General features: G+C 45.9%; 1 protein-coding gene and 1 pseudogene across 2 annotated transcripts in view; both read left to right on the top strand.

The window, feature by feature from the left end:
- Positions 1–25,916, top strand: part of LOC147880193 (guanine nucleotide-binding protein subunit gamma 1-like) — a 74,836-nt gene that overhangs the window by 23,150 nt on the left and 25,770 nt on the right. For both annotated transcript variants that reach the window (XM_087371302.1, XM_087371301.1), the window contains exon 2: positions 13,380–13,432. In XM_087371302.1, the coding sequence (XP_087227428.1) occupies positions 13,380–13,432 (53 nt within the window). The remainder of the gene's footprint in view (positions 1–13,379; positions 13,433–25,916) is intronic.
- LOC147880194 (uncharacterized) lies at positions 7,944–10,296 on the top strand (annotated as a pseudogene).

Here is a 25,916-nt window from a genome sequence, read left to right as displayed (position 1 = left end):
TTCACTGGAAGATCACTCGGGCCCAACCAAGTCCGCAATGTGTGTAGCTGTAGTAGATCCTCATGGATAACCTTGTTGACCTCGTGTGATAGGAGGGGAGAGAAAGGAGCATCCATGCTGTACTGGAAAGGAGGTAGTCTGTCCATGTGGAGCCCTAGTCCTGCAAACCATCTCTCTGTGCTTGCATACAAACACCTCTGGTCTCCCCCTGCTGCAAGTGCCATAGAAGAGGACAATGCTAGCCATGGTATCTTGCTACGCCCGGATGTGTAATCTCCATACTCCCTGACTCGGTACAGATATGTAATGACATGAAATGCAGCATCTTGTTGTAAAGGGGGTGACGCAAACTCCGCGCGAATGATCTGGTGAGGGACGGATGGCTTACCACAGATCATCCGTGATGACATGAGAACCTGTAGCCGCTCCACCCTGGCGCACTCTGTATCCGACAAGTCTGGCCCCCAGCATAGACTGCCATACATCCCTGCTGGGCAGACCAAGGAGTCAAAAAGCAACCCTTTGGTCTGTGGATCCTAAAAGTGAGAGCGGAAGCACTGCCTCTCTAGTCTAGCCAATGAAGCATATCCTCTGCTCAGGTGTGCATGCATCGCGGGTCTCATAGTGAAGATGGGTCCGGGAAAGACGACCCCAAGATAGGTGTATGATGAAACTACCTGAACAGGGGACCCATCAAATGTAAAATGCTCATCGTGCATGACGGCTCAAGATGTATTGAAGATCATAACCTTGGTTTTACCCAAGTTGACCTTCAAATCATGAGACTCACAAAACGACTGTAGTGCGTCAAGGTGTCTCTGGAGCCCCTCTGCTGAGGAAGACAAGAGAGCTACGTCATCTGCGTAAAGCAAGTGAGGAAATGATGCTCAAATGAAGACATAAAGAAGGCTTTTATTCATTCATCAAGTATATCAAGATAAGGGAAGTACAAGCCTTATAGCTACTCACTCACACACTAGCACCTAGTGCATATGGGATAAGTCCCATGATGACACGTGGCACTCACGCATGACTCACACATAGACTAGTACTAGATCACCTAGTACTACACACTAACACATCACACCAACACACTCTTTGGCTATGATATCTCCAACACCCCCCTTCAGAGTAAAGAGTGTGAGACATAACACGCAAGAGTAGACCAATCCCCCCTCCTTCGACTATCCCAAACACCTCCCGTGTGATAGTGACTTCTTAGTCATTTTGCGACCGACAAGGGCGAACCATCACTTGTCAATCCTCCTTACTCTGAAGTGGTGGTCAATATCATCAAACTAAAGTAAAAGACAATACATTCATTTTTGGGGGACAACCCAGGGTAGAGTACCTCTTATTGACTCCAAATACATTCAGTTTAGAGAGACAACTCAAGGCTGAGAACCTTTATTGAGTCAACACAAACACATATAGCATAGGGGCCTAGAAGCCCAACCCTGGTTGAAAGGATCCTCGTCCTCAAGAGAGAGGCTGTGAACCTAGCTGCATGTATCTCCAACAGGGGCTCTTGAGGTTCAGCTTCTTCTTCAGCAAGGAGATTGGGATGGTGCTTCTCTTGTTCCTGTTCCTTCTTCTTGAAGCAATAAGCTTCAATGTGTCCTTTCCTCTTGCAAAACCTACAAATAATATTCTTGTTGGTCTTCCATTTGCTTGTAGAAGCTAATGCTTGATCGCTAGGAGAGGCAAGAGAGGATTCCTTATTGCAACGGTCCTTCTCAATGAGGAGTGCCACCATATCATCAAACATGGTAGTGGCAAGACGAAGGACTTCAAGAGTTTGCTCAAAGCGAGAAATTCCATGCATACTCTTCATAAGGACAACCATCGGGCACACTTTTCAAACTTGATAGTTGTTGAACAAGAGATTGAAACCGGGCTAGATGATCACTCAACTCATCACTCTCTTCCATTTTCAAATTATAAAACTTGAGCTTTAGAAAGACTTTAGAGTTGTTGATTTTATTACCAAACAAAGTTTGGAGGCAGATTCCAAATTTGCTTAGCTGTCGACTTGAAATCCACATAATGGATGAGAGAGTTGGCTAAGCTAAGACCAATGAGGGCAATGGCCTTAGCATTCCTCTACTTCCAAATCCTTTGGTGTTGCTGATCAAGTAACTCAACCTGGTCATCCTCAACAACATCCCAAACTCCTTCACGCATAAGAAGCAGCTGCATTTTGGTTTGCCATGTGGGAAGACCTTCCCCCTTAAACTTGTCCATGAGTAGAAGACAACGAAGTCATGATGGCAAAGACTTGCATGAAGGCATGCAGGTACATAGAAAATGCTCCTTTGTCTCAGCTACTTCTAGTGTGCATAGCGTATAGATCCGTTGCTCTATGGGTTTACCTGTTGCTCTCCCCGTCTCAATCCTCAACTGATGGGATGAAACACACATCTGTCCAATGGCAATCCTCAGTGCATGCGAGACATCTCTGTCCTCGAGATATTGGGGTCTGATGATGAATCCCTCCTCCGATACTCTCAGGAAGTGGTCGCGATAGAATTTGGACTTGGTGGGGAGCTCCTGGTACTCCTCAAAGTCCGAGATGTATGGAGTTGGAGGAGATCTAACCGTATGATACGGTTAATCTCATCTCGCAGGATCGACTTATGAGGCGTGTCCATGTTGTACTAAAAAGGGGGAAGCTTGTCCATCTGAATACCATGCCTGGTAAACCATGTTGACATCCGTGTATACCATGTGTCTGCTCCACTCTCTGCTAGTTGTCTGGATGACTCTAGGGTGAGTCTCGATAGTCTCCATCGAGGCAAGTCCCAGACTCTGTAGATGAGTGTCATTGTCTGTCAACCTATAGAGGAGTCATGATGAAACTTTGCTTGTACTATCTCATGTGGAATTGAGGGCTTACTCTAAAACATCCTAGACCCCATATCCACTTGTAGCCGCTCAAATTTCCTCCTCTCGGTCTTCGGTAGATCACATCCCCAGAAGGGTGTTGCATACATGGCAGCCGGTTGCACTAGTGTGTCGAAGAGCCAGCCCTTCGTCAATGGGTCCTGGAAGTGTGCCTAGAAGCACTGTCTGTAGCCGGACCAAAGCACCGCCCTCGTGTGAGTCGTGCTTGGGCTGCATGCATCATCGGGAAAAGGGGTCCTGTGAAGGCTGCTCCCAAAAATGTGTAGGAATGCACCATCTCCACTGCCTCACCACGGTAAGTAAAGCTGAGTCAACGGGCCACTGTATGTGAGGTGTTGAAGACTGTAGGCCATCTTCTTCCGGTTGTAGTGATGTCCTATGGGCCTTGGTATGTGCCTTGTAGGCATAGTTATAGGCACTTTAGTGTTTTAGTGCCTTTTATGCCACATAGGACATTTAGTCCTATGTGACACCTAGGACACTTAGTCCTAGGGTCTATCTTCAAGTACCTTGTACTTTCGTTTCTTTCTTCCTAGTTGACGTGACAGCTTTTCAACCTCGACTCTTGTGCTTGCTCCCACACTCACCGCACCTACAATGGTATTAGAGCTCCCAGGACCTGCATTGCTCCCAGCTATCAACAGCTTGATGTGCCCGCTATCCGTACAGTCCGTACGATTGTACAAGTAACGTACAAATCACATGCCCTGCTGTATAGATTCGTTCCTTGCTGCTCTGCCCATCGCACCTACTCACAACAGCACCTACGCCGTACAACGATATGTGCACTGTACAACGGTACATGTGCCGTACAACCGTACCTATGTAGCAACTCCTCCGCACAAGGTACTTGCGCCATACATATTCCGTACAGGTGTACTTGCACCGTATCTGCTCCGTACCTGTTTCGTATGGGTATACCTGCAGATCAGCCGTCAGTAGCTTGTACCTGCTTTTCGTACACATGTACTTGCAGAACAGTTGACAGTACAGCTTGTACTTGCTCCGGGTGTTCCGTACAGTTTCGCATGTGCGAATCTACCTACAGGTTCCATACTTGTTTTGGCATTGGCTGTGAACCAGGTTCTTGGTTCCTGCTTGCTATAAACCTTTTTGGGTCTCACTGCAGTCATCTGCAGACATTTGCAGGTTAGGGGCTTTTGCAGGACATTGGCAAATTTGGGATTTTCAGTTCATTTCCCTTCTTTTGGTTGCAATTTCTTGCAAGACATTGGAGCTTTGGGATTTGGATTGCAATTTCTTGTTCAGATTATAGGACATTGGGTCACATTTGCAGGACATTGGGTCAGATTGCAAGACATTGGGTCACATTTGCAAAATCTCAGCAAAATTTGGGGCTTTTCTGTATTTGTCCTCTTTTTGGCTTGTTTGCCCTCATTACATTTGGGGCTTTTGCCAGATTTGCTGTTTTTTGCAGCGGTCATTGCCTGACACAGTCACATTTGGGTCAAATTTGCATTTGCCCTTTGACTTGGCCTGGAAATTTGCATAACATTTACTTGCAGACATTTGCTGTCATTTTTGGATAGCCAGCTCTTTGCAGTTTTCAGGTCTTTTCTTTTCAAGGTATCCCATTTGCAATGGCAGGCAACAATCATGATCTATCTGGCATTCTTTGTGAAGATGATAAGTTGGATGGCACCAACTATTTGATGTGATCTTATCTCACGAAACATATTCTTGTTGCAAGGCATTTTTGGAATATTGTTTCTGGGGTTGATCTGAGGCCAGCCAATGCTACAGTGGCTGCCCCTACTACTGGTCCCTCTGCAGAGGGTACCCCTCTTGATGCTTTATCCTCTAGCACTCTTGCTGTTGCTCCTCCAACTCAGGAACAAACAAGATGGGATGCAAGAGATGCAAATGCACATTCGTGTATTGCTTTATCATGCACGAGAATCATTATTCCACACATCCGGTCTTGCAAGACAGCAAAGGATGCTTGGGACAAATTGGCTTCTCTTTATCAGATTCGCAATGAGGCACGTGTTGCATATTTAAGAAGGCAATTGCAGGAAGTCAATATGAATGAAGGTGACTCTATGGATGCATACCTGACAAAGGTGAAGGACCTCATGGAACAACTTGCCAATATTGATGAGGTGGTGCCAAATTTCTCAGCTTGTTAGCACCACATTGAATGGGCTGCCATATACATATCAAGGGTTTGCGACGACCCTTCAATTAATGGCCATGGGTAATCTAGACCACTACTCTTTTGATCAGCTAGTCACATTGCTTTTGCAGCAAGAGCAAAGTCGTGCTAATAGGAAAGCTACTATTCCTGATCATGCATTTGCTTCACAACAGACATGAAAAGGCAAGGCTTCCAAGCCTATGGGCAAGCCTAGGTTTCAGAGTGATTTTTGATGGATATAGATGCCTAGTATATGATCTTCGTGATGACAATGCCATAGTTTTACTGGCACTTTGAAAAAGGGGCTTTATCACCTTGATGATCACTCAGCTGCACTCTCTATTGAAGCATTTGCTATTTCAGATTCACAGCTTGCTGAAACTCATCTTTGGCATGAGAGAATGGGTCATCTCAATTATAGAGCTCTTGCCAAGTTACATTCACACGGCATGGCAAATGATGTACCTCAAGCTCACACAGTTTCCAAACATGTGTGTGAGGGTTGTCTTTTGGGTAAGATGCATCAGTTTCCTTTTCAAAAGAATTGTCCAAAATTCTCACTAAGGAAATTGCAGCTAGTGCACAGTGATGTCTGTGGCCCAATGAGGACAAATGCCATTGGGAGGTACAAATATTTCATGACTCTCATTGATGACTTCACAAGATATTGCTGGGTATATGCTTTAAAAGCCAAATCTGAAGTGTTCTCATGCTTTCAGAGGTGGCTGAATATGGTTGAGAATGAATCAGGATGCAAGCTTGTCACCCCGTCTTGTTGCAAAAGGGTATGCCCAACAACAAGGCATTGACTTTGAGGAGATCTTTGCTCCCACTCCCAAGATTACTACTATCAGATGTGTTATTGCCATTGCAGCCCATCACCATTGGCAAGTGCACCAGCTTGACATCAAGTCTGCCTTTCTTCATGGGGATTTGCAGGAAGAAGTTTATGTGACACAACCTCCTGGCTTTGAGGTTGTTGGTTCTGAAAACAAGATATGCCGGCGACAGTTACTTACAGATCTTGGTATTCGCTAGACATCCTCCGCTATGGTCTACACTGACAGCCAGAGTGCTTTGGCCATTGCGCGTAATCCAGTGTTTCATGCGTGTACCAAGCACATTGAAGTTCACTATCATTATGTTCGAGAGCGGTTGTCAGCAGGAGACATAGAGTTGTCCTACCTTCCCACAGAGGACAACATAGCAGATATGTTTACAAAGGCACTTCCTCGTCCCAAGTTCGAAGTCTTCCGATGGGCTTTACACTTGGTTCCCTTTGTTACATGATCTGACATACCTTATACATTCATAGGTGGCTATATCCTTTTGGATGAACATGTGCCACCATGACCAAAAAATACCAGGTATTCTGAGACATTTCTAGAATACTTCAGCCCATACCATGGAGGGGGTTTTGTAGGCCATCTTCTCCCGGTTGTAGTGATGCCCTATGGGCCTTGGTATGTGCCTTTTAGGCATAGTTATAGGCACTTTAGTGTTTTAGTGCCTTTTATGCCACAGGACATTTAGTCCTATGTGACACCTAGGACACTTAGTCCTAGGGTCTATCTTCAAGTATCTTGTACTTTCGTTTCTTTCTTCCTAGTTGATGTGACAGCTTTTCAGCTTCGACTCTTGTGCTTGCTCCCACACTCACTGCTCCCCGTTGTAGTGATGCCTTGTAGACATAGTTATAGGCACTTTAGTGTTTTAGTGCCTTTTATGCCACGTAGGACATTTAGTCCTATGTGACACCTAGGACACTTAGTCCTAGGATCTATCTTCAAGTACCTTGTACTTTCGTTTCTTTCTTCCTAGTTGACGTGACAGCTTTTCAGCATCGACTCTTGTGCTTTCTCCCACACCTACCGCACCTACAAAGACCATAACTTTGGTCTTCCCAAGGTTGATTGTCAAGTCTCTCTCCCTGCAAAACACCTCTAGGTCTTCCAGATGTCTTTGTACCCCTTCCATTGAAGATGATATGAGGACTATGTCATCAGCGTACATCAATATCTGTATCATGAGGTCAGCCAGTAGTGATCCCTCGCCTCCTAGGCAGTCTATGAAAGATGTGATCTCATCGATGTAAAGTCCAAAGAGGGTTGGTGAAAGTGGACAGCCGTGCTTGACCCCGATCGTGCTCTCGACCCAGTTCGATAAACCACCTGGGGCACGGACTTTGCCTCTGACTGACTCATATAAGCTCACCACACCCCAAATCAGCATTTCTGGAATCAGCATCTCTTGTAGTCTTTTGATCATGCAGGATTGCGGGACATTGTCAAAGGCCTTTCGAAAGTCTACAAAACATGTGTAGACTTTTTGGTGTCTGGACCTCGTCTCCTCAATGATAGCTCTCAGAGTGAATATGTGATCTAGAGTAGAGTGTTGCCTCTGGAATCCTTCCTGTCCTAGTGCCCGCCATCCCCGAGCCTTTGTATGACTGCTGAGCTCTCTCTCTAGAAGTGCCCATAGATCTTCGCTAGAGTCATAGTTTCCAGAAACGCCGTTTCGGCTTGGGCGAAATGCTGAAACGTTGCAACGTTTCCGTCCCCGGAAACGGCGTTTCCGTTTTTCTGTTTTTTCCAGGGTTTCTATAACCCGACCGGTGGGCCGCGACCTGTTTTCTTTTTCCGCCGCGCTGCGTTTTGCCTACTGTGTTTCGCCAGTGTTTTCATCCGTTTGGAGCTGCAGCCTGCTCTACCTTGCCCTCCTCTACGCATCTACCTCCACCTCAGCCCTCTACCTCGCCGGCCTCCACCTTTGCCCTGGCCCCTCTTAGCTCTACCAAGCAAGAAGGGGCTGCAGGACCAAAAAAACAGCCTCCACTTCTCGAATCTCTTCGAGTCTCCCGACCTCAAACCGCACAGGTATTATGGCTCGGACTCCAGATCCTTTTTGGCAGCATGTGGAGCAAGTGGGGGGTTATGCAGGATCTGGTGGCTCCAGGAAATGGAGATGTAAGTACTGTGGGTTGGTCAAAACGGGGAGTGTCACCCGTGTGAAGGACCATCTTGCTCAGGTTCCAAACAAAGATGTAGGGACATGCCCCTTTGTTCCTCTAGATGTTCGGGAAAGTCTTGAAATGTGGAGGCGTAAGCGTTTGGTCGTTCCCGAAGAGGAAGTATCTACAGCAATGGGTGGTCAAGAGGAAGCTGGTTCAAGTCAAGCAGCAGTAGCAAAGAGGGCCAGAGGCAGAGACACAAGATCAGATTTCTCCTCTACCTCAGTGTCGGGTGTGCATGCAAGGAGGACTCCTTTGCCAGGTGATGTATCACATTCACAAGACACCCCTACAATAAATATTGTACAAAGGGCTAGCATCCAAGCAGGATTTCAAAAGCAAGCAATTGTAGAGGCAACTAGAGAGCTCACCCGGATGTTCATACGGCGTGCCATTCCTTTTCATGTGGTCAAGACAAATCAATGGAGGAAGACCATGAGGGCCATCAGCCGCATTGGATGCGAGTGGGATGGCCCTACATCTGAGGCTCTGTGGACACGGGAGCTAAAGCGGGAAAAATCATGCATAGAAGTGCAGCTAGAGCCCTTGAAGGAAACATGGAAAAAGTATGGCTGCACTGTATTGTGTGATGGGTGGTCAGATGTACGCAGGAGAAATGTATACAATGTTTTGGTGTAATGCTGCAAAGGCACTATGTTTTTGAAAACCGTTGACGCCTCCCTCCCAGGTCTCACAGTTACAGGTGCATTTATTTGGACACATATAAGGGAGGATATAGAGCAAATTGGGCGTGAGAATGTTGTGCAGGTGGTGACAGATAATGGAAGTAATTGTAAGTCTATGGGCTCTATGCTAGAGGCTGAATTTCCAGCCATTGTGTGGACCCCTTGTGCATCACATAGCCTCGACTTATTGATTGAGGACATAGGTCAAATACAATGGGTTGAAGCCATCTTTTGCACAGGACAAAGCATGGTGAGGTTTGTGAAGAAGAGGCCAAAAGTCTTGAGCATGTATCGGGCCTACAACACTCTTGAGCTATTGCAGCCTGCAGCCACCAGATTTGCATACATGTTCATTGTGCTTGAGAGACTCTTGCGAGTCCGCAGAGAGTTGGTACGCACTGTCTACTCAAATGAATGGCTAGAGTGGGATGAGAGAGAGAGCTCCAAGGCAAGAGCTTTTGTGCGTGATGTCATGAGAGAGGAGTGGTGGGTAGAGGTTGAGGGGTTGGTCCAAACTCTCAACCCCATCTACACAGTGTTACGCATTACAGACATGGAGAGCAGTACTATAGGCCTTTTATAGGAGTACATGGACAAGATTGGGGAGGCTCTCGACAAGCAAGACTACTTGAGAGCAGAGAAGTAAGTCTTCTCAGTCCTGACCACCCTTGCTTTACTTCTTATCTTTATTTCACTCTTGAGTCTTTACATTGGTCTTGACTCTTGACTCTTGTTTTTTGTCCATTTTTATCTTATGGTTTGATCTCTAAAGGGTTGATGAAATCAAGGTTGTGTGGAATCGGCGATGGGATTGGTTTCACAGGCCGATTCATGCAGTAGCACATGTATTGCATCCTTTGTGGCGAGATGAGGAGCAATACGAGAACGAGGAGCTAGACGAAGGCTTCATGACATACATCAGGAACTTGACAGGTGGTAATGTGCACATGCTGAAATGTATAGAGGATGATCTCTTGGCCTTTCGCAACCAGACGGGAAGCTTTGGTTGAGAGATTGCAAAGCTTCGAAAGACTCAGCTACAGCCAGTCTCATGGTGGGAGAAGTATGGAAATTGTGCTCCCACGCTGGTAATTCACTACCCTTAACTACAGTCTACATAGTACAATGTGCATCTTTCTTGTTTCAACTTTCCACTTAGTTCTAACTTCTAATTTCTAATTGTATGTGCATTTCAATAACAGAACCGCATCGCCATTCGAGTGCTCTCACAGGATTGCAGTTCGGGTCCATGTGAGAGGAATTGGAGCACTTGGGCCCTCTTCCATACAAAGAAGAGGAATAGGCTGAGTACCGCTCGGCTAGAGCGGTTGGTGTTTTGTCATTGCAACCTCCAGCTCCTTGAGAGGAATGCCCGACATCCGGAGCCTTCGCAGGTGAATGTGGTTGAGATCGACATCAGGAGGGAGAGGTTCATCCCAGAGATCCCACGGAATGAGTGTGATATGTACACCTTGCTTTATGAGGAGCTGACAGTGCCGAGCCACAACACCCGCTGCACCACCCGCTCTCAGAGGTAGAGGGGGGGATCCATCGCTTCCACTTCAGTAGAGGCAAAGGACCACGATCCTACCCTTTCTTCATCTGAGGCTGACTCTCATGAGTTGGAGGAGACACGTGACTCCTCCATGGATGATCTTGATGAGTGATTTTTGGAGCACTTAGGTCTAGGATTTTGTCATGCCAGGCTCCAGCATTGAGCAGCTGCTGCCAGCCACATAGATATTTTTTGATCATGTTTTGTATTTACTATAGTCTATTACATATGGATTATGGATGATGGATCTTGTTTTGTATTGACTCTTTTGAGGCTTGAGCCTTGAGCCTACAGTTGTCATTTCTGAATTTTGATCTATCATTTGAGTCTTTGACATTGAAATTTGAATGATTGATGTGATAAATCATAGATTTATATTGAACTTGAGCAAAGATGTATTTACTATTTTTCAAGCTTTTGTAATGTTTTTATTAATTATATATGTATGTATTAAACCCTAACGTTTTCCCGTTTCCTCCCAGAGGCCGAAACTCCGAAACGCCGTTTCCCGCCGTGCTCCGCACCCCCGTTTCCGAAACGCGTGGAAACTATGGCTAGAGTATGGCCAATCATGAGGGTGCGGTAGTTTCCAGTCTCCATAGGGTACCCGGCTTTGTGCATCGGAAGTGGTGGTGCTCCAAGCAGGTGGGAAGTCGTGACAAATAGCCTGGTTGAACTTCTGTACTAGGACCGGAGCTAAAACCTCCTACCCATGTGCAGAGTACTCAGTCCGTAGGCCCTCATGATCCTATGCTTTCCAGTTGTGTAGTCAACGGAGTGCATCCCGTACATTTTGTGTGGTAAACAAGTGACAAGTGGCGGGCTTGGGCATAGAGGACATGTCGAGTGGTGTCTGCATTTGGGCATCATAGAGGGAACATGCATACTTGTGCCACACACTTGGTTCAATGATGGCGATAGGTGGCTTCCCCTTCGATAGAAACCCCCATCCAATGGTCGCGGGTCTCCTCCTTGAAAAGATCTGACAATCTTATCCATCCTGTGTGTGAGAAAGGCCCGCCTCTTGCGGCGTGTCAGTCGTCTAAAGATCCTCTGTGCCTCAGATGACGTCAAGTGACCTAAGGCCTACTCCCGTATGAGATAGGCTCTTGCCTCTCTGCACTCATTATCAAACCAAGGGTTTTGAGGCATCTTCCCATCTTGGACTTGCATGGATTGGGTCGTGAGAAAGTGGCAGCGTCCTGTACCATTGAGACAAGGGTGTCCGAGGTGGGGGCGAGGTCTATATCATCATCGAGTAGGACCGGGAGCGCCCTGGCTAAGTGACTCGCGTACACTGGGTTGAGGAAGTGGATCTGGACACGTGCAAGTGCAAGGGGGGCTCTTCTTGTGACTTGCATAGTAGCAGAGATATGGAAGGCCAGGTATGAGTGGTCGGCTTCAAGTGGGGGCGGGAATACAACGAAGTCGTGTATCCACAAGACAAAAGCTAGTGGACGGGGGCTGAACTGAGAGGGCAAGGTTGAACGGCTGAGGGTGGAGTGTGTGCAGAGAGAGCTCAGAGGGCAGCAGGCTGAGAGAGGGGGCTGAGTATTGGGCTGAGAGAGGGCAGGCTGCAGGCTGTTGCCTGCTGCAGTGAGCAGGAGACTGAGAAACGGGTAGGGCTGAGTCTTGTGGACAGGGAATGAGCTGAGAGAGAAGCAAAGAGGCTCCAGCAGCAAAACCTGAGAGCAGTCTCGTGGTGGTGGAGTAAGCGAATGCCAAGTGGGACATGGCAAGGTAAAATTTTTAAATAACAATTGGGGGCGCACCTAACCAATCGAAGAACTCCAGAATCCTTTGAACTCTTTGAATGGCACCTTACCATAAGGTGCACGCACCGAATCAACCCTGCACACGGGTTATTCGAATGAAGCTTCTTCGCCAATCCTACGATGAAGAACTCACCTTGGAAGCTGCATCGTGTTCTCCTTGAACGGATGCATTAGTGGCTGTCCCATAGGCCTGTTGGTCTCTCGTGGACATTAATAGGATTGCTTTCTATTCTTTCTTTCCCCCACATTTTGAAGGGAGGTGAGAAAGGGATATTAAATATAGACTCGTTGTTTGGATGGATGCTATGGAAGCATGCTTTAAAGAGCTGAAGCATGCAATGATTACCTCACCTGTGTTGCACATTGTGGATCCGAGTAAACCATTTGTGCTTGACTTGGATGCCAGTGATTTGGCATCAGAGCAGCCTTGTTTCAGTAGCTTTGAACTATAACCGAGAGTAGGACTACACCTAGGGTAGGACTACACCAAGTCTAGCTTAACCCCTGCTCATGGTATGGGACATGGGGGTGTGGACATGGACATGACACAATGCTAGGCTAACCTTTAGGCTCAGAAGTGATCCTTTATACTGGATGTATATCTGGGAGGTGTGCTCCCTCAACCAGGTCTTTCTAATTTGTGGTTGTTTTGTAGGTCTTTGGCATTCGAGTAGAACCTCCAATACACCTAGGCTTGGGTCTAGCTACTACTCGCATTGGGTACACATTTCAGTGTGGGACTCTAATATTCAGTGCTTATCTAAGGTATTGTGCCAGCAGCAAGCTGCTGTCCTCATCGGTAACCATCTTGAAGATTTGATTTACACACATATTGGTTTAAACAGCGTGTTTATGATCTTGTGTTTCCTCCTTCAATCTACCTTACCCTCCAAAAACTCTTCAAATCACACAAACAATTTCAGGTTTGTTACGTCAGGAGCCACCTTTTCTACTTTAAACTATAGGACATTTACATTGGATCATAGAAATTTGGTATCTATTAGGCTTGTTTCCATGTCATTGACATAATTGTCACAACGTGTGAAATTTTGATGGGAAAAGCTATGTGTACTAAAAGGAATCGTTTTTGAGTGTATAATTTGCTCTTATTATACTCAATTATGTGAATATGGAATCAAATTAAAGTCGCACTAGCTTTTATAAGGCTCATGACTTCGGCACTGTTTGCGCTTGAAAAAAGGTTGGAATATATTGTTTCTTTTAGGCATTCTTGTGCTTGCATTAGTGCCTCATTATTTCTGTTCATATGCACATTATTGTTTGATTCCAGGAGGAATTGCAACTTGTAGAAGGATACCCGCAGGCGTCAAAAATTTGCAAAGAGTAAGATAGTTATGCGTTTGTACTGTTTTTCCAAAGTTGAATATTATTGGTGACTACTAACCATGGAACTATCTAGAGGCCTTGATGGGATATAGAAAGAAAGAAGGAAAGATTTAGTAAGATATGTGAAAGACAAAAAGGACTATGAGATCGAAGTCTGAAATAGAGCGAGGAGAGCGTGGGGGAGGGAGACCTAGGGCAGGATGTGCCCAAAGAGAGATTACCTGGATGTGTGGATCTGGGACAGATCTGGAGCATTCATGGTTGGCGGGGTGTCCCAGGTAAAAGGCGCGATGACATCAGCAATGTACGGAACAGTACGGCGCTGCATATGTGGCTGGAGAGAGCCTGGCAGAGGGCAGAACCAGCAGGGAACAGGCGCTGACATGGCAGGGGATGGAGCAGCACAAGGCAGCCCATATGGAGGGCTGGTTGGGCTGGGCAAAGCCAGCCAACCAGGCCCTATCTAGGGCTGGCCAAGGGCTCAGCCCCTGCATGGAATCGTGGGCCAGCAAGCCCTGGAAAAGAGAGCCCAGGAGGGTGATTTTGTGGGGCCAGTAAAGGGCCCTATTGGGGCTGTTTGGGCTGAGCCAACCAGGTAGGTTGGGCCAGCCAACCTGGTCTGTCCAGTCGGCCCAGATTGGGACAGACTGGTCGGTTTTTATGACAGGCCCCTGGGCCTATAAAAGGAGGGCCTCCAGCCCTCATTCATTATCCAACAGTTCAGCAAAAGCAGGAGCAGAGAGGAGCAGCCAGGAGCCACTCCCTTGGGCCTCACACTGGGGGTGAAGGAGAGTTGAAGGTGAGCTGCAGACTGAGTGCCTAGAGGCTGGACCTTGGCTGTCTTCTAGGGCAGCAAGGTGTTGTGATCACATTCTCTGGAGCAGCCCTCTGACAGCAGACAGGAGCAGCAAGAAGGCAAGCCTTGGGCCTATACACAGGAGGTGAAGGTGACCCTAAAGGAGCTGCAGACTGAGCTTAAGTGGCAGCCCACCTAGGCTGGTTTCCAGACAGCAAGGTGGAGAGGACCGTTCTGGACGGAAAGTCTACAGACGCTCGAGGTGGAGCACGCGGGCTCGAGTCTAGAGATAGCCGGCAGATAGGAGAAGGACCTTGTGGTTAGATCAGAGGACCACACCATTGGTGGGACTCTGGATCTATCTCTTTTGTATTGTGTCCATAGTTTTGGATGGAAATATATAAGTTTTGGTGTCTTCTATATCTGGCTGGTTCATTGTCTATTGATGAGTATGCACACCTATTTTATGCACATTAAGTAAAGAAGTTTGTGATTCCACACCCCACACCCACACTGTGTGAGATCCTGGGCATTACTATAAGTCTTCCGCTGTGTGTATCCTCTGTTGGGTCATTTCTAACATGGTATCAGAGCCCAAGTAGGAGGCTCACAGGTGTGGGAGCCTGAAGGCAGGGACCTTGCTGAAGGATGACCCTGTTTCAGAAGCTCTAGGGAATCAACTTCCACGACTGGAGGATTGTGCGCTTGTGAGAAGGAGGGTGACTCAGGTTCAGTCAGGTACATTTAAAGTTCGTTGTCCAGGTTATCTGGAGATGTACTTTTGTTGCAGACCTTGCCAAAGGAAGGACGATGGGTTGAAACAGACCCTCAGAGCATGGTGCCTGAAAGACTCCAGGTTGTTCACTCATTATGAGGGGGAAAACTGGAAGATCGTGACGGCTGGATTGATCGAGTTCAAAGGCAGGAATGTGACGGAAGATGGTGGTGCCAGAAGGTGCTACCAGAGATGGACCTGTGTACCAGGATGGTGTGCGGAAGTGTTGGGGTAAAGGCACATTGCCACCCTTTAAAATGTTATGACACCTATGACTGTCTTAAGACAGTCATAGTGTGAAAGCCTAATCCTAATAAAAACTATGAGTTTGTGGTGTGGCTCAACACTTTTACACACCCACACTTCTTGTGTCTCCCTCTCTCTCTCTGTCTTCATCGTTCCACTCCCTCACTCTTTCCCTCACAAGTGGTATCAGAGCCTCTACCTCTCCCTCTCCACTCCGGTCTACCCCCCCTCTCCCCTCGGGCCTCGTGCGCGGCAGCAGCGAGCGGGGCAGCGCGAGCGTGCGGGGCGAGCAACCAACGCAGGAGCAGCTGCTCATGCAGCTTTAGCTGCAGCAGCAGCTAGTTGCTGCTAGTTGCGCGGGCGCAGCCAGTGCGCGCACCGCACAACACCGGCCGCGCGCAGCCAGCGCGACTAGCGCGCAACACCGGTTGCGTGCAGCGCGTCGACCAGACAGGTACGGCCATCCGTACCGATTGTACGGACGCCGTACAGGTAGCCGTACCGTACGGGCGCGGCCGTATGGACGCTGCGACAGGAGGTTCAAAATTTTTTTTTTTGGATTTGTGCCCTGCACAGGTACAGGGTACAGCAGGTACCCTGCGCAGGTACAGCAGGCACAGATTTTTTATTTTTGGAAAGAAGGAAAAGAGAGAGCACTCTGCTCTTCATTCCCGGAATTTGTTCAGTTCTCAAAACTGTGTGTTTGAGGTACAGCAAGTACACTCGTGTCTCTCGTGCTTGAGGTGACTAGTGCCACACTGTGTGGTGGTTGCACAGTTATTTTGTTTCGGGAAGGTCAAATGCCTTGATTTTGCAGAGGGCTTTTATGCTTTTGTTGAGTGCAAATCTCAGTTTTCAGGTGACAATTTCAAAGGGCTTTTGCCTGGAAGTGTATGCAGTGTATGCCTTGAGGCAGTGTGGAGCTAGGGTGCCCACATTGGTCTTGTTTCCGCAGTGTATTCAGTGACATTTCTTGCAGGTCACATTCTGTGTACGACACTTTGAAAATCTCAGTTGAGCCACGCTTGGCCAGGGCGCATCGAGTTTACTCGGTCCCTAATTGTCCATCGTTGACAGTGCTCAAAAGGTTTTCTCTTCAGTGTTTGTACGTTGGGATCTGTGTTGTTACTGTGTACAGAGGGCCGTTTATGCATTACATTGTCAGGTGAAAGTGCTAGGAGAGCGCTGTATTTTGTATGCTACCTCAGTGTTGAGGGTGACCTTCAGATGCCTTTTATCCCCCTGGTAGAAGGGTGATTGTTTGGGATTTGCCCCATACTTTGTTGCAGGTTTTGTGACAGGCTGAGGTGTTTGGAGCCTTTTTCAATGGACAAAACAGTGTATGACAAGTGGTTTATGCATATAAAATCAGTGCAATACCTCATCTGAGGTGGGAGAAGTGTCCAGGACAGCAGTGTTTTGTGCTTCGTCAGATGATGATGCACTGATAAAGCACTTGTGGAACAGCTGCAGCATTCTGAAGTTACTGTTTTATGCCTATTTGAGCACGGTACAGTGTGTCAGAAGGTACAGTGACTGGAGGGAAAATTTTCTGTTTTGCTGCAGATTTTTTTGACAGTAAAAAAACAGCACTACTGTGAGTGCTCCTGGCTCTTGATAGAGCAGGTTTTCTGAGAAATCAGAATTTTATTTAGTCATTTTTGACTTACAGGGAGTCAGGCACTTTCCTTATCTGATATGGCATCAGGGGGAAGTAAATCTTCAATACTGAACATAAAGAAATTGGAAGGGGCACACAATTATGCATTATGGGCAGAACAGTGTTTGAATGTACTTCTGCTAAAGAAGATTTCTAAGCCCATAAGGGTGAAGGGTGTCAAGCCATCTGGGATGGCAGATGATGAGTGGGAGGAGCTTGATTTGTCTGCAAGGGCTGCTATTATGCTTACTCTCACTGATTCTCTTGTGTTCAATGTTCAGGCTGAAAAGACCTCTTATGGCCTATGGCAGAGGCTAGAAGAATTGTATGCCCAAAAGAGAGCTCAGCCAGTAAGGTTTATTGGTTGAAGAAGCTTGTCGACCTTCGCATGAAGGAAGGTACAGCTATGACCTCACACTTGAGTGAGTTCAATGCCATCTTTACACAGCTTATTGCACAGGGATTGAACCTTGATGAGGAGTTCAAGGCTACTTTCTTGTTGTGTACGCTCCCTGAGAGTTGGGACACTTTCAAGACCACCCTGTCTAATTCAAATGTCACTCTTATGTATGCTGATGTGGAGAGCTCTCTCCTTATGGAGGAGATGAGCAGGAAGAATAATGCGGGCAGCAAGTCTTCCAATGCTTTGCAGGTACAGGAAAGAGGTAGGACTCAGCAGAAGGGGAGATCTGCTGGCAAGTCCAAATCCCGCAGTCAGTCCCGTGGCAAAAAGGATATTGAATGCTTTTACTGTGGCAAGAAGGGACATGTGAAGTCTAAGTGCTTCAAGTTTATACGGGATCAGAAAGCCAAGAAGGCTGAGACAAAGGATGCAGGCAGTGGAAGCAAAGGCAAAGGCAAGGCCAAGGCAGATGACTTGGATGCAGTGAATGTTGCAGCAGAGGACAGTGAGAGTGACAGACATGATGTTTTATGCTCTTCTGCTGTAATTGCACATACATTGGTTGTTGATGGCCATGACTTGCACACCTGGCTCCTGGATTCAGGTGCTTCTTTTCATGTTACTCCTCATAGGGAGTGGTTTACTTCCTACACAGGTACTCATGGAGTTGTTCACCTTGGGAACAACTATGCATGTCAGATTGCAGGGATTGGCAGTATACAGATAGTATTCCCTGATGGACGCATATTTATGCTTGATGGTGTTCGCCATGTGTCGCAAATCAAGAAAAATCTGATTAGCACTGGCTTGTTGGATGACAGTGGTTACCACACCACATTTGGGGAATCCAAATGGGTGATTACTGATGGCCAGGTTGTAGTGGCTGAGGGTTATAAGAGTGATACCTTGTACCCTCTTTATGTTTCCAGTGTAGGTAATCATGTTGTTGCCATAACCGAGCTGCCAAAGGTTTCATTGTGGCATAGCCGGTTGGGACACATGTCCGTTAAAGGAATGCAAGAACTGTCACGTTTGGGTTATTTGCCGTCTCTTTCATTTTCAGATTTGCCTACTTGTGATCATTGCATTTTTGGAAAGCATTCTATGACTCCTCATAAGAGGAGAACTCCCCAGAATAGAGCACCGCTTGATCTAGTGCACACTGATTTGTGTGAGATGCCACAGCTATCACTAGGGGGTGCAAAGTATTTCATTACTTTTATTGATGATGCCACACGCAAAGTGTGGGTCTATTTCTTGAAGCATAAAAGCGATGCCTTAGATGCTTTCAAGAAGTTTGTCGCTCAGGTTGAGAATCGGACAGGACGCAGGCTGAAATGCCTCAGATCCGATAATGGGGGTGAGTATGTGTCACATGCTTTTGTACAGTTTTGCGAAGCTAAGGGCATTAAACAGGAACTCACAGCCCCTCATAATGCATCTCAAAATGGTGTGAGTGAGCGGATGAATCGAACTATTCAGGAGAAAGTTCGATGTATGTTGTCTTATGCTGCATTGCCCCATGGCTTTTGGGCAGAAGCCGTGCAAACAGCAGTTCACCTAATTAACAGGTCGCCGAACAAGGCTTTGGAGCTGAAAGTGCCAGAGGAGGTGTGGTCTGGCAAGCCACCTTCATATAAGCACTTACGTGTGTTTGGCTGCGAGTGCTTTGCTCATGTACGCAAAGAACTGCGCACCAAACTGGAGCCAAAGTCTTTCAGATGCATCTTCATGGGTTACGGTGACGAAGGTGAAATGGGGTACAGGTTATGGGATCCCGTCAAACGGAAGATTATACGCAGCAATGACGTCATCTTTAAAGAGGATAGTGTACACAAAGAACCCGTGCAACCTGTGGAATACAGGAGGGTTGTTTATGATGATGTCGGACAGCAAAGAATGCCCATTAATATGCAGCAGCAGGCTGCTGTAGGTAACCCTGTTCAAGAGGGTATACAGGCTGAAAGTCAGCCAGACAATTTTGCCAATGATGCACCACTGGATATGCCAGCAAATGGCGCTGTAGAACAGCCAAATATGGTGGTATAGCCACCCGTCATGCATGACGAACAGGCTAGACAGCAGCCTAATCCGGAACATTTTGTTAGGAGGAGCACCCGTGTACAACGGCCTCCTGACAGGTTTGTTCCAGGAGCCAATAATGTGGCTGATTTTATCATGCTGACAGATTGTGGTGAGCCTTCCAGCTTCAAGGAGGCTATGGGAAGAACAGAGAAAAGGAAGTGGGAGAAAGCCATGCAGTCAGAAATGGACTCCCTACTTCAAAATGATACATGGGACTTGGTGCAGCTACCTGCAGGCAGAAAGGTTTTGCCGTGCAAGTGGGTTTACAAAGTCAAAGTGGATTCAAATGCTTTACCGAGGTATAAGGCCAGATTGGTTGCCAAGGGATTTAAGCAGGAGAAGGGCATTGACTTTGATGAGATCTTTTCCCCTGTAGTCAAGATGACTACTTTGAGAGCAGTGTTAGCTCTTGTTGCTCATGAGGACATGGATTTATGTCAGATGGATGTGAAGACTGCTTTTCTTCACGGAGATCTCCATGATGAGATCTACATGAGTCAGCCAGAGGGATATGCTGTTAAAGGGAAAGAGCAGCTTGTGTGTAAGCTCAAGAGGAGCTTGTATGGGCTCAAGCAGGCGCCAAGAGAATGGTACAAGAAGTTTGATGCCTTCATGCAGTCCCAAGGGTATCATAGGTGTGAAACCGATCATTGCTTGTACACCAAACGGGCAAAGGATGGCAGTTTGATGCTACTCATTCTATATGTGGATGACATGCTGATTGCCAGCAAATCTCAGCAGGAGATTAGTGCTTTGAAGAAACAACTGCATAAGTCTTTTGACATGGAAGACTTGGGTGATGCAAACCATATTCTTGGTATGCGGATTATTCGTGACAGGTCCAAGGGACTTTTGTTTCTGTCACAGAAGGAGTACATTGACAAAGTACTGCAAAGGTTTAAAATGGAGGGGGGGAAGTCTATTAGTACGCCGTTGCCTCCACATTTAAAACTCAGCAGTAAGGACAGCCCCAGATCAGATGATGATAAGGCTGAAATGGCCAAGGTTCCGTATGCATCTGCAGTTGGTTCTTTGATGTATGCCATGGTTGCCACTCGTCCGGATATTGCTTTTGCGGTGGGAGTCATCAGCAGGTATATGGCAAATCCAGGCAAGCGGCACTGGGAAGCAGTGAAAGGCGTCTTGAGGTATCTCAAGGGTACCAAAGACTTGTGCATATGCTATGGTAGGCAAGATGCATTGGTGCATGGTTTTACAGATTTAGACTATGCAGGGAATGCAGATAACCGGAAGTCTACTACCGGTTATATTTTCACATTTGCAGGAGGTGCTATATCATGGGTATCTCGGTTGCAGAAATGCATTGCACTGTCAACCACTGAAGCTGAATATGTTGCAGCCACTGAGGCTTGCAAGGAAGCAATATGGCTTACTCGGCTGGTGGGAGATTTTGGCATTACAGGAGATATGCCAGTTTTGCATTGTGATAGTCAGAGTGCTATCATGTTGGTAAAGAATCCGGTCTTTCATCAGAAGACCAAGCACATAGATGTGAAATACCATTTCATCAGGGAGGTACTGGAAGACAAGCGACTTGAGCTTGTGAAGGTGCATACTGATGATAATCCTGCAGATTTGCTCACTAAGAGCTTGCCTACAGAGCGGTTTGCACATTGTCGCCACATCATGGGATTAGGATGAGATCATTCTTATTTTATGGTCTTGTATACACAGTAACTGTATATTGCTGTAATTTTTTATTCTTTTCTCCCCTTTAGGCACATTGGCCTTTAGGTGGGAGGTTGTTGGGGTAAAGGCACATTGCCACCCTTTAAAATGTTATGACACCTATGACTGTCTTAAGACAGTCATAGGGTGAAAGCCTAATCCTAATAAAACCTATGAGTTTGTGGTGTGGCTCAACACTTTTACACACCCACACTTCTTGTGTCTCCCTCTCTCTCTCTGTCTTCATCGTTTAAGTAAAGAAGTTTGTGATTCCACACCCCACACCCACACTGTGTGAGCTCCTGGGCATTACTATAAGTCTTTTGCTGTGTGTACCCTCTGTTGGGTCATTTCTAACAAGAGCAAGCTCATACACCGCATTTACAGGGACCAGAGGTATCTAGCACACCTCTACAATATGTCATGTAAACAATGGAGAAGGACCACTGTAAAAATACGTAGAGGAATGGTCGCTCCTCTTTAAAAGGAAAGGATAGGGTTTTGCAAGCTTGTGTGTATCCATCTAGTGATTTATATGATGAAGCCATGCTAGAGGTGTCTAGCAACCCTCTACAATATGTCATGTAAACAATGGAGAAGGAAAGCAAACCCCCGTAAAAAACATAGAGGAATAATCACTCCTTTTTAAAAGGAGAGGTGATGCATAGTATAGTTTTTGCAAGCTTTTGTGTATCCATCCAGTGATTTATATATGATAAATTCAATTTTTTGATGGTGCCTTTTAGGTGGCTGGAAATAATGGCCTCTTTTGTTGGTTTTAAGCCATTTATAAACCAGCTAGAAACTTAGAAAAGAAGATTTGGGACAAATTTTCTCTCTGCAGACATATGAGAGGCCCATCAAGTATCAATCACCGAAAGGGTGATAGTAAGCTAGTAAAATTGTGCTGTCTTCGGAAAATGAATAATCTGCCTTTGTGTCCCAAAAAGCATGTTTTTTTGAGGCTTAATGATTGGTTAATAGGGTACCTAATGATTAATAATCTTTATTGGATATCTCCACCTTTAGGGTTCTAGGTAAATCCTGAGTTGCTCAATCTATGAGGTCCTCGCACAAGGAGAAGCCAATGAGCTTGTCATGATAGGACCAGGAGGAACTTGGCTGATCCATGTGATCAAGCCAAGTGCCAAGCACATTGCCAGGTAGGCCATGCGAAGTGCTAGGAAGCACCGAGGGCAAGATATATGCGTCTGACAGCAAACATGTGACGTGGAAACTTTCGAAACACAGATGGGAGCTGATGCTTGGGTACCTGATGAGAATATAAGAATAGCTTTGCTTACTAAGTTATTTTCATTTTATTTTCTCATTTACTCATAATTTTACTTGAAGTCACTCACAAACTCCCTTCTTTCCTTTGTGTTTTGCTTGCTTATATAAGTTTTTTTGGGTAAGATTCTAGTCTCATGAAAGTAAGTGTGTGTGTGTGTGTGTGTGTGTACGTACCAAAAGGGGAATGGGAATGTAATATTAGTGTACACACAAGCACACGCACGCACCTTTATTTTTGGTGAAATCTATTAGGCTTTATATTACAATGAGCAATCCCCAAACAAGGGGCTGACAATTACAAGATCAGAAAATCTCATTTTAAGATAAGAAAAAGTATGATCTATCTTACGAGCACGCAAGCAATCAAAGAAAGATTGCCTCAATGAAGGAACACTTGGAGAAAGTGGGATCTCGAAAGACTCTATGATTATGTATGTATGTACAAAAGGGAATGGGAATGTAATATTAGTGTATACACACAAGCACGCGCACACACTTTTTTTGGGGGTGAAATCCATCAGGCTTTATATTACAATGAGCAGTCCCCAAACAAGGGGCTGACAATTACAAGATCAGAAAATCTCATTTTCAGATAAGAAAAAAGTATGATCTATCTTACGAGCATGCGGGCAATCAAAGAAAGATTGCCTCAATGAAGGAACACTTGGAGAAAGTGGGATCTTGAAAGACTCTATTATTACGGTCTTTCCAGAGACTCCAGAGTTCCCAATAACGAACCCACATGAAAAAGAGATCAAAGCCTTGTGGCTTTGGGTGGATTCCAAACAGCCAAAAAAACTTTCCAAAGGAAGCTGTAGGAAAGCAAGCCCTTAGGTTTAAATAAAGAAAGTCACGAGTGTCAGGGCAATGCCAAAAAAGATGAGCTAGAGATTCTTGGGGAGCCTGACATCTGTGACAAATAGGAGCAATATGTCTGCAAGCTAATAGTTGACCAAATGGAATGATACCAAGCATCAGACGCCTCAAGAAAACTTGTTGACGGAGAAGAAATCTGGAAGTCCAAAGTCGCCTTAATCTTTTCTGCCACCATCTGGCATCACGATGCATACACCAAATCTGATTTGCTCTATCTGAAATCCAAGGTGAAGGCATCAAAACCTTATAAAGCTTAGCAACCGTGATGTGAGCCAACATTAAGGACGAGTGAGTGAGCCTTGACATTGCAAAGTCCAATCTTCAAGACGATATTGAAGTTCAAGTCTTGGAATTGGCATGAAAGATTGAAGCATCTCTGTAAGGTACTGCCATAAAGGTCGATAAGTCCTTATCCCTTTAAAACTGATAAAATAAGAGCGCCAAGGCTCTTGCTATTTAAGACGAGAGAGAATCTACTTCCAGTCCGAAAACATGCGGTAAACAAAGGGACAGCCCTTAACTTGCCATCAATGTATCCAAACAGAAAATCCCACTGAGAAGGTTGCGAGTAGCCAAATGCATGAGTGGATAGGTATGAGAGCAAGTGACGCATCATAGCAGCCCAAGGCTGATTTCTCAGCGTAAATTCCAGCATCATCTTGCCTTTATTTGCTAAAATGTGTATATGAATATTGAGAATATTCAGACCACCATGCATTTTTGGTGAACAGAGGCGCTGAATCGAGAGCAATCTAATGCTCTTACGACCATGCTTTGACCAACAAAAGGTCTCCATTAGAGTAGACATAAAACCAAAAAAAATAAAAATAAAAAAAATAAAAAAAAGAGTAGATATAAAATATGCAATATCCTTCATGCCAAACATCATCAATGGCAAAAAGAATTGTATGTAGGCAACCGAAATGGATTGGGTAATATGAAGTCGAACATGGAGCGGCCAAGTAGATAATTTTTAATATTCCAATTTCTTTTTAAGCTTTTCAAGTACCCAATCCGTTTGCTGGTGGCAAGTGACCATCCATCCCAAGGGATATCCAAGATGACGTACAATCTGAGTGGGCAAAACAATTTTCCTTGGCCTCAAAAGATGATGCCAATTTAGCATGCAATGGCAGCAACTTAGACTTTTCGAAATTGACATGTAGGCCAGTAGCTAAACCGTATGGAGTCAACGCACTCATGAGTTGTGAAAGATCCTTCTGAGCATTTAGGAGTGAAGAAGGAATCATCAGCATAAGCTTGCACAATCATGGGTTTAGTTCCTTGAATCTCTAAACCATGCAAAGCATCTGTATCCACAAGATGATCAATATAGCTAGGCATCGGATGTGTACCAGTTGCAAGCTATAGAGGGGGAGTTAGAGCATATCTTAGTTACTGCGCGCAGGGTTTATAAGACCGTCATCTTCACCATTCGCGCCCCGCATCGAGTATATATTGGAAAGACTCAATGGTGCAAAGTTTTTTTCAAAAATCGATCTGAAGAGTGGCTACCACCAAGTCTGGATTTTTAAAGCTGGCATCCCAAAGACGGCTTTTCGGAAAGAGCGAGCTCATTACGAGTTGTCATCATGCCATTTGGTATGAAGAATGCACAACCCACGTTCAACAAGATGATGTTTTGGGTATTTGCAGATTAAATTGGAAAGTGCCTGTTCATTTTTCTCAATGATATCCTTATCTTTTCCCCTACAGTAGAGCAGCATATTAAGGATGTGCGATGTGCTCTACAGTTATTGCGCGATAACCAGCTATATCTCAACGCAAAGAAAAGTGAGTTTGGGTTGCTGGAAATCCAATATCTGGGATACATCATTAGTACTCAAGGGATTTGATTGGATCCATAAAAGATTCAAGCTATCACCAGTTGGGCTGTCCCCACGACAGCTCAAGAGATTGGGCATGTATCAAGCCTACAGCTCGCATATGGATGGATTCTCAACATACGCGCATCATCTCAATAGAAGGATTAATGGAAGCGGTTAGCACTCAAAAGCTACGGATTCAAAGTGGTGGTTGGTGGTCATCTCTACCGCAGACATTTGACGGATGTTCTGCTGCGGTACATGCTACCACACGAGCAGGAAGCGATGCTCAGAGAGACACATTGCAGAGTGGTAGGTGGTCACTTTATAGGAGCAATTACGGTCAAGAAGGTGCTGCAAGCAGGGTTGTGGTGGCCGACACTACAAAAAGATGCCTGTCGATTTGTGTTGTGGTGCGATCTATGTCAATGGCTAGGACAGCCTTTGGACCGAGATCGCATGCCGATGCAACCAATGCTTCCTTTGGGCCCTTTCTAGAAGGGGATTAGACTTGATGGGTCCCTTCAAGCTTGCGACGGCTGCATGGACCTGAAATTGCTATGTGGTGGCAGCCGCAGATTATTGCACCAAGTGGATGGAAGCTTGGGCACTGTGGGACAACACCACACGCTCCACAACCAAGTGTTTATACAAGGATGTGTTTTGTCGATTTGGTTTCCCGATTGAGTTGGTTAGCGATAGAGGGAAGCATTTTGTGGTGCAAAAGGTGAAGGAAATGATGACTTTCTACATGGTCAATCACAAAAAATCATCGTCTTGCACCCAAGTGCAGGGGTGCATGTGACAGAGTTAGCGCCTGCTCGTAATCGGG

Source organism: Dipteris shenzhenensis, chromosome 32 (assembly GCF_047967505.1).
Source record: "Dipteris shenzhenensis isolate YYH24624 ecotype China chromosome 32, Dip_SZ_1.0, whole genome shotgun sequence".
Lineage (NCBI taxonomy): Eukaryota > Viridiplantae > Streptophyta > Polypodiopsida > Gleicheniales > Dipteridaceae > Dipteris > Dipteris shenzhenensis.
The sequence above is the reverse complement of the archived record's forward strand: the minus strand, read 5'-3'. Positions and strand labels throughout refer to the sequence as shown.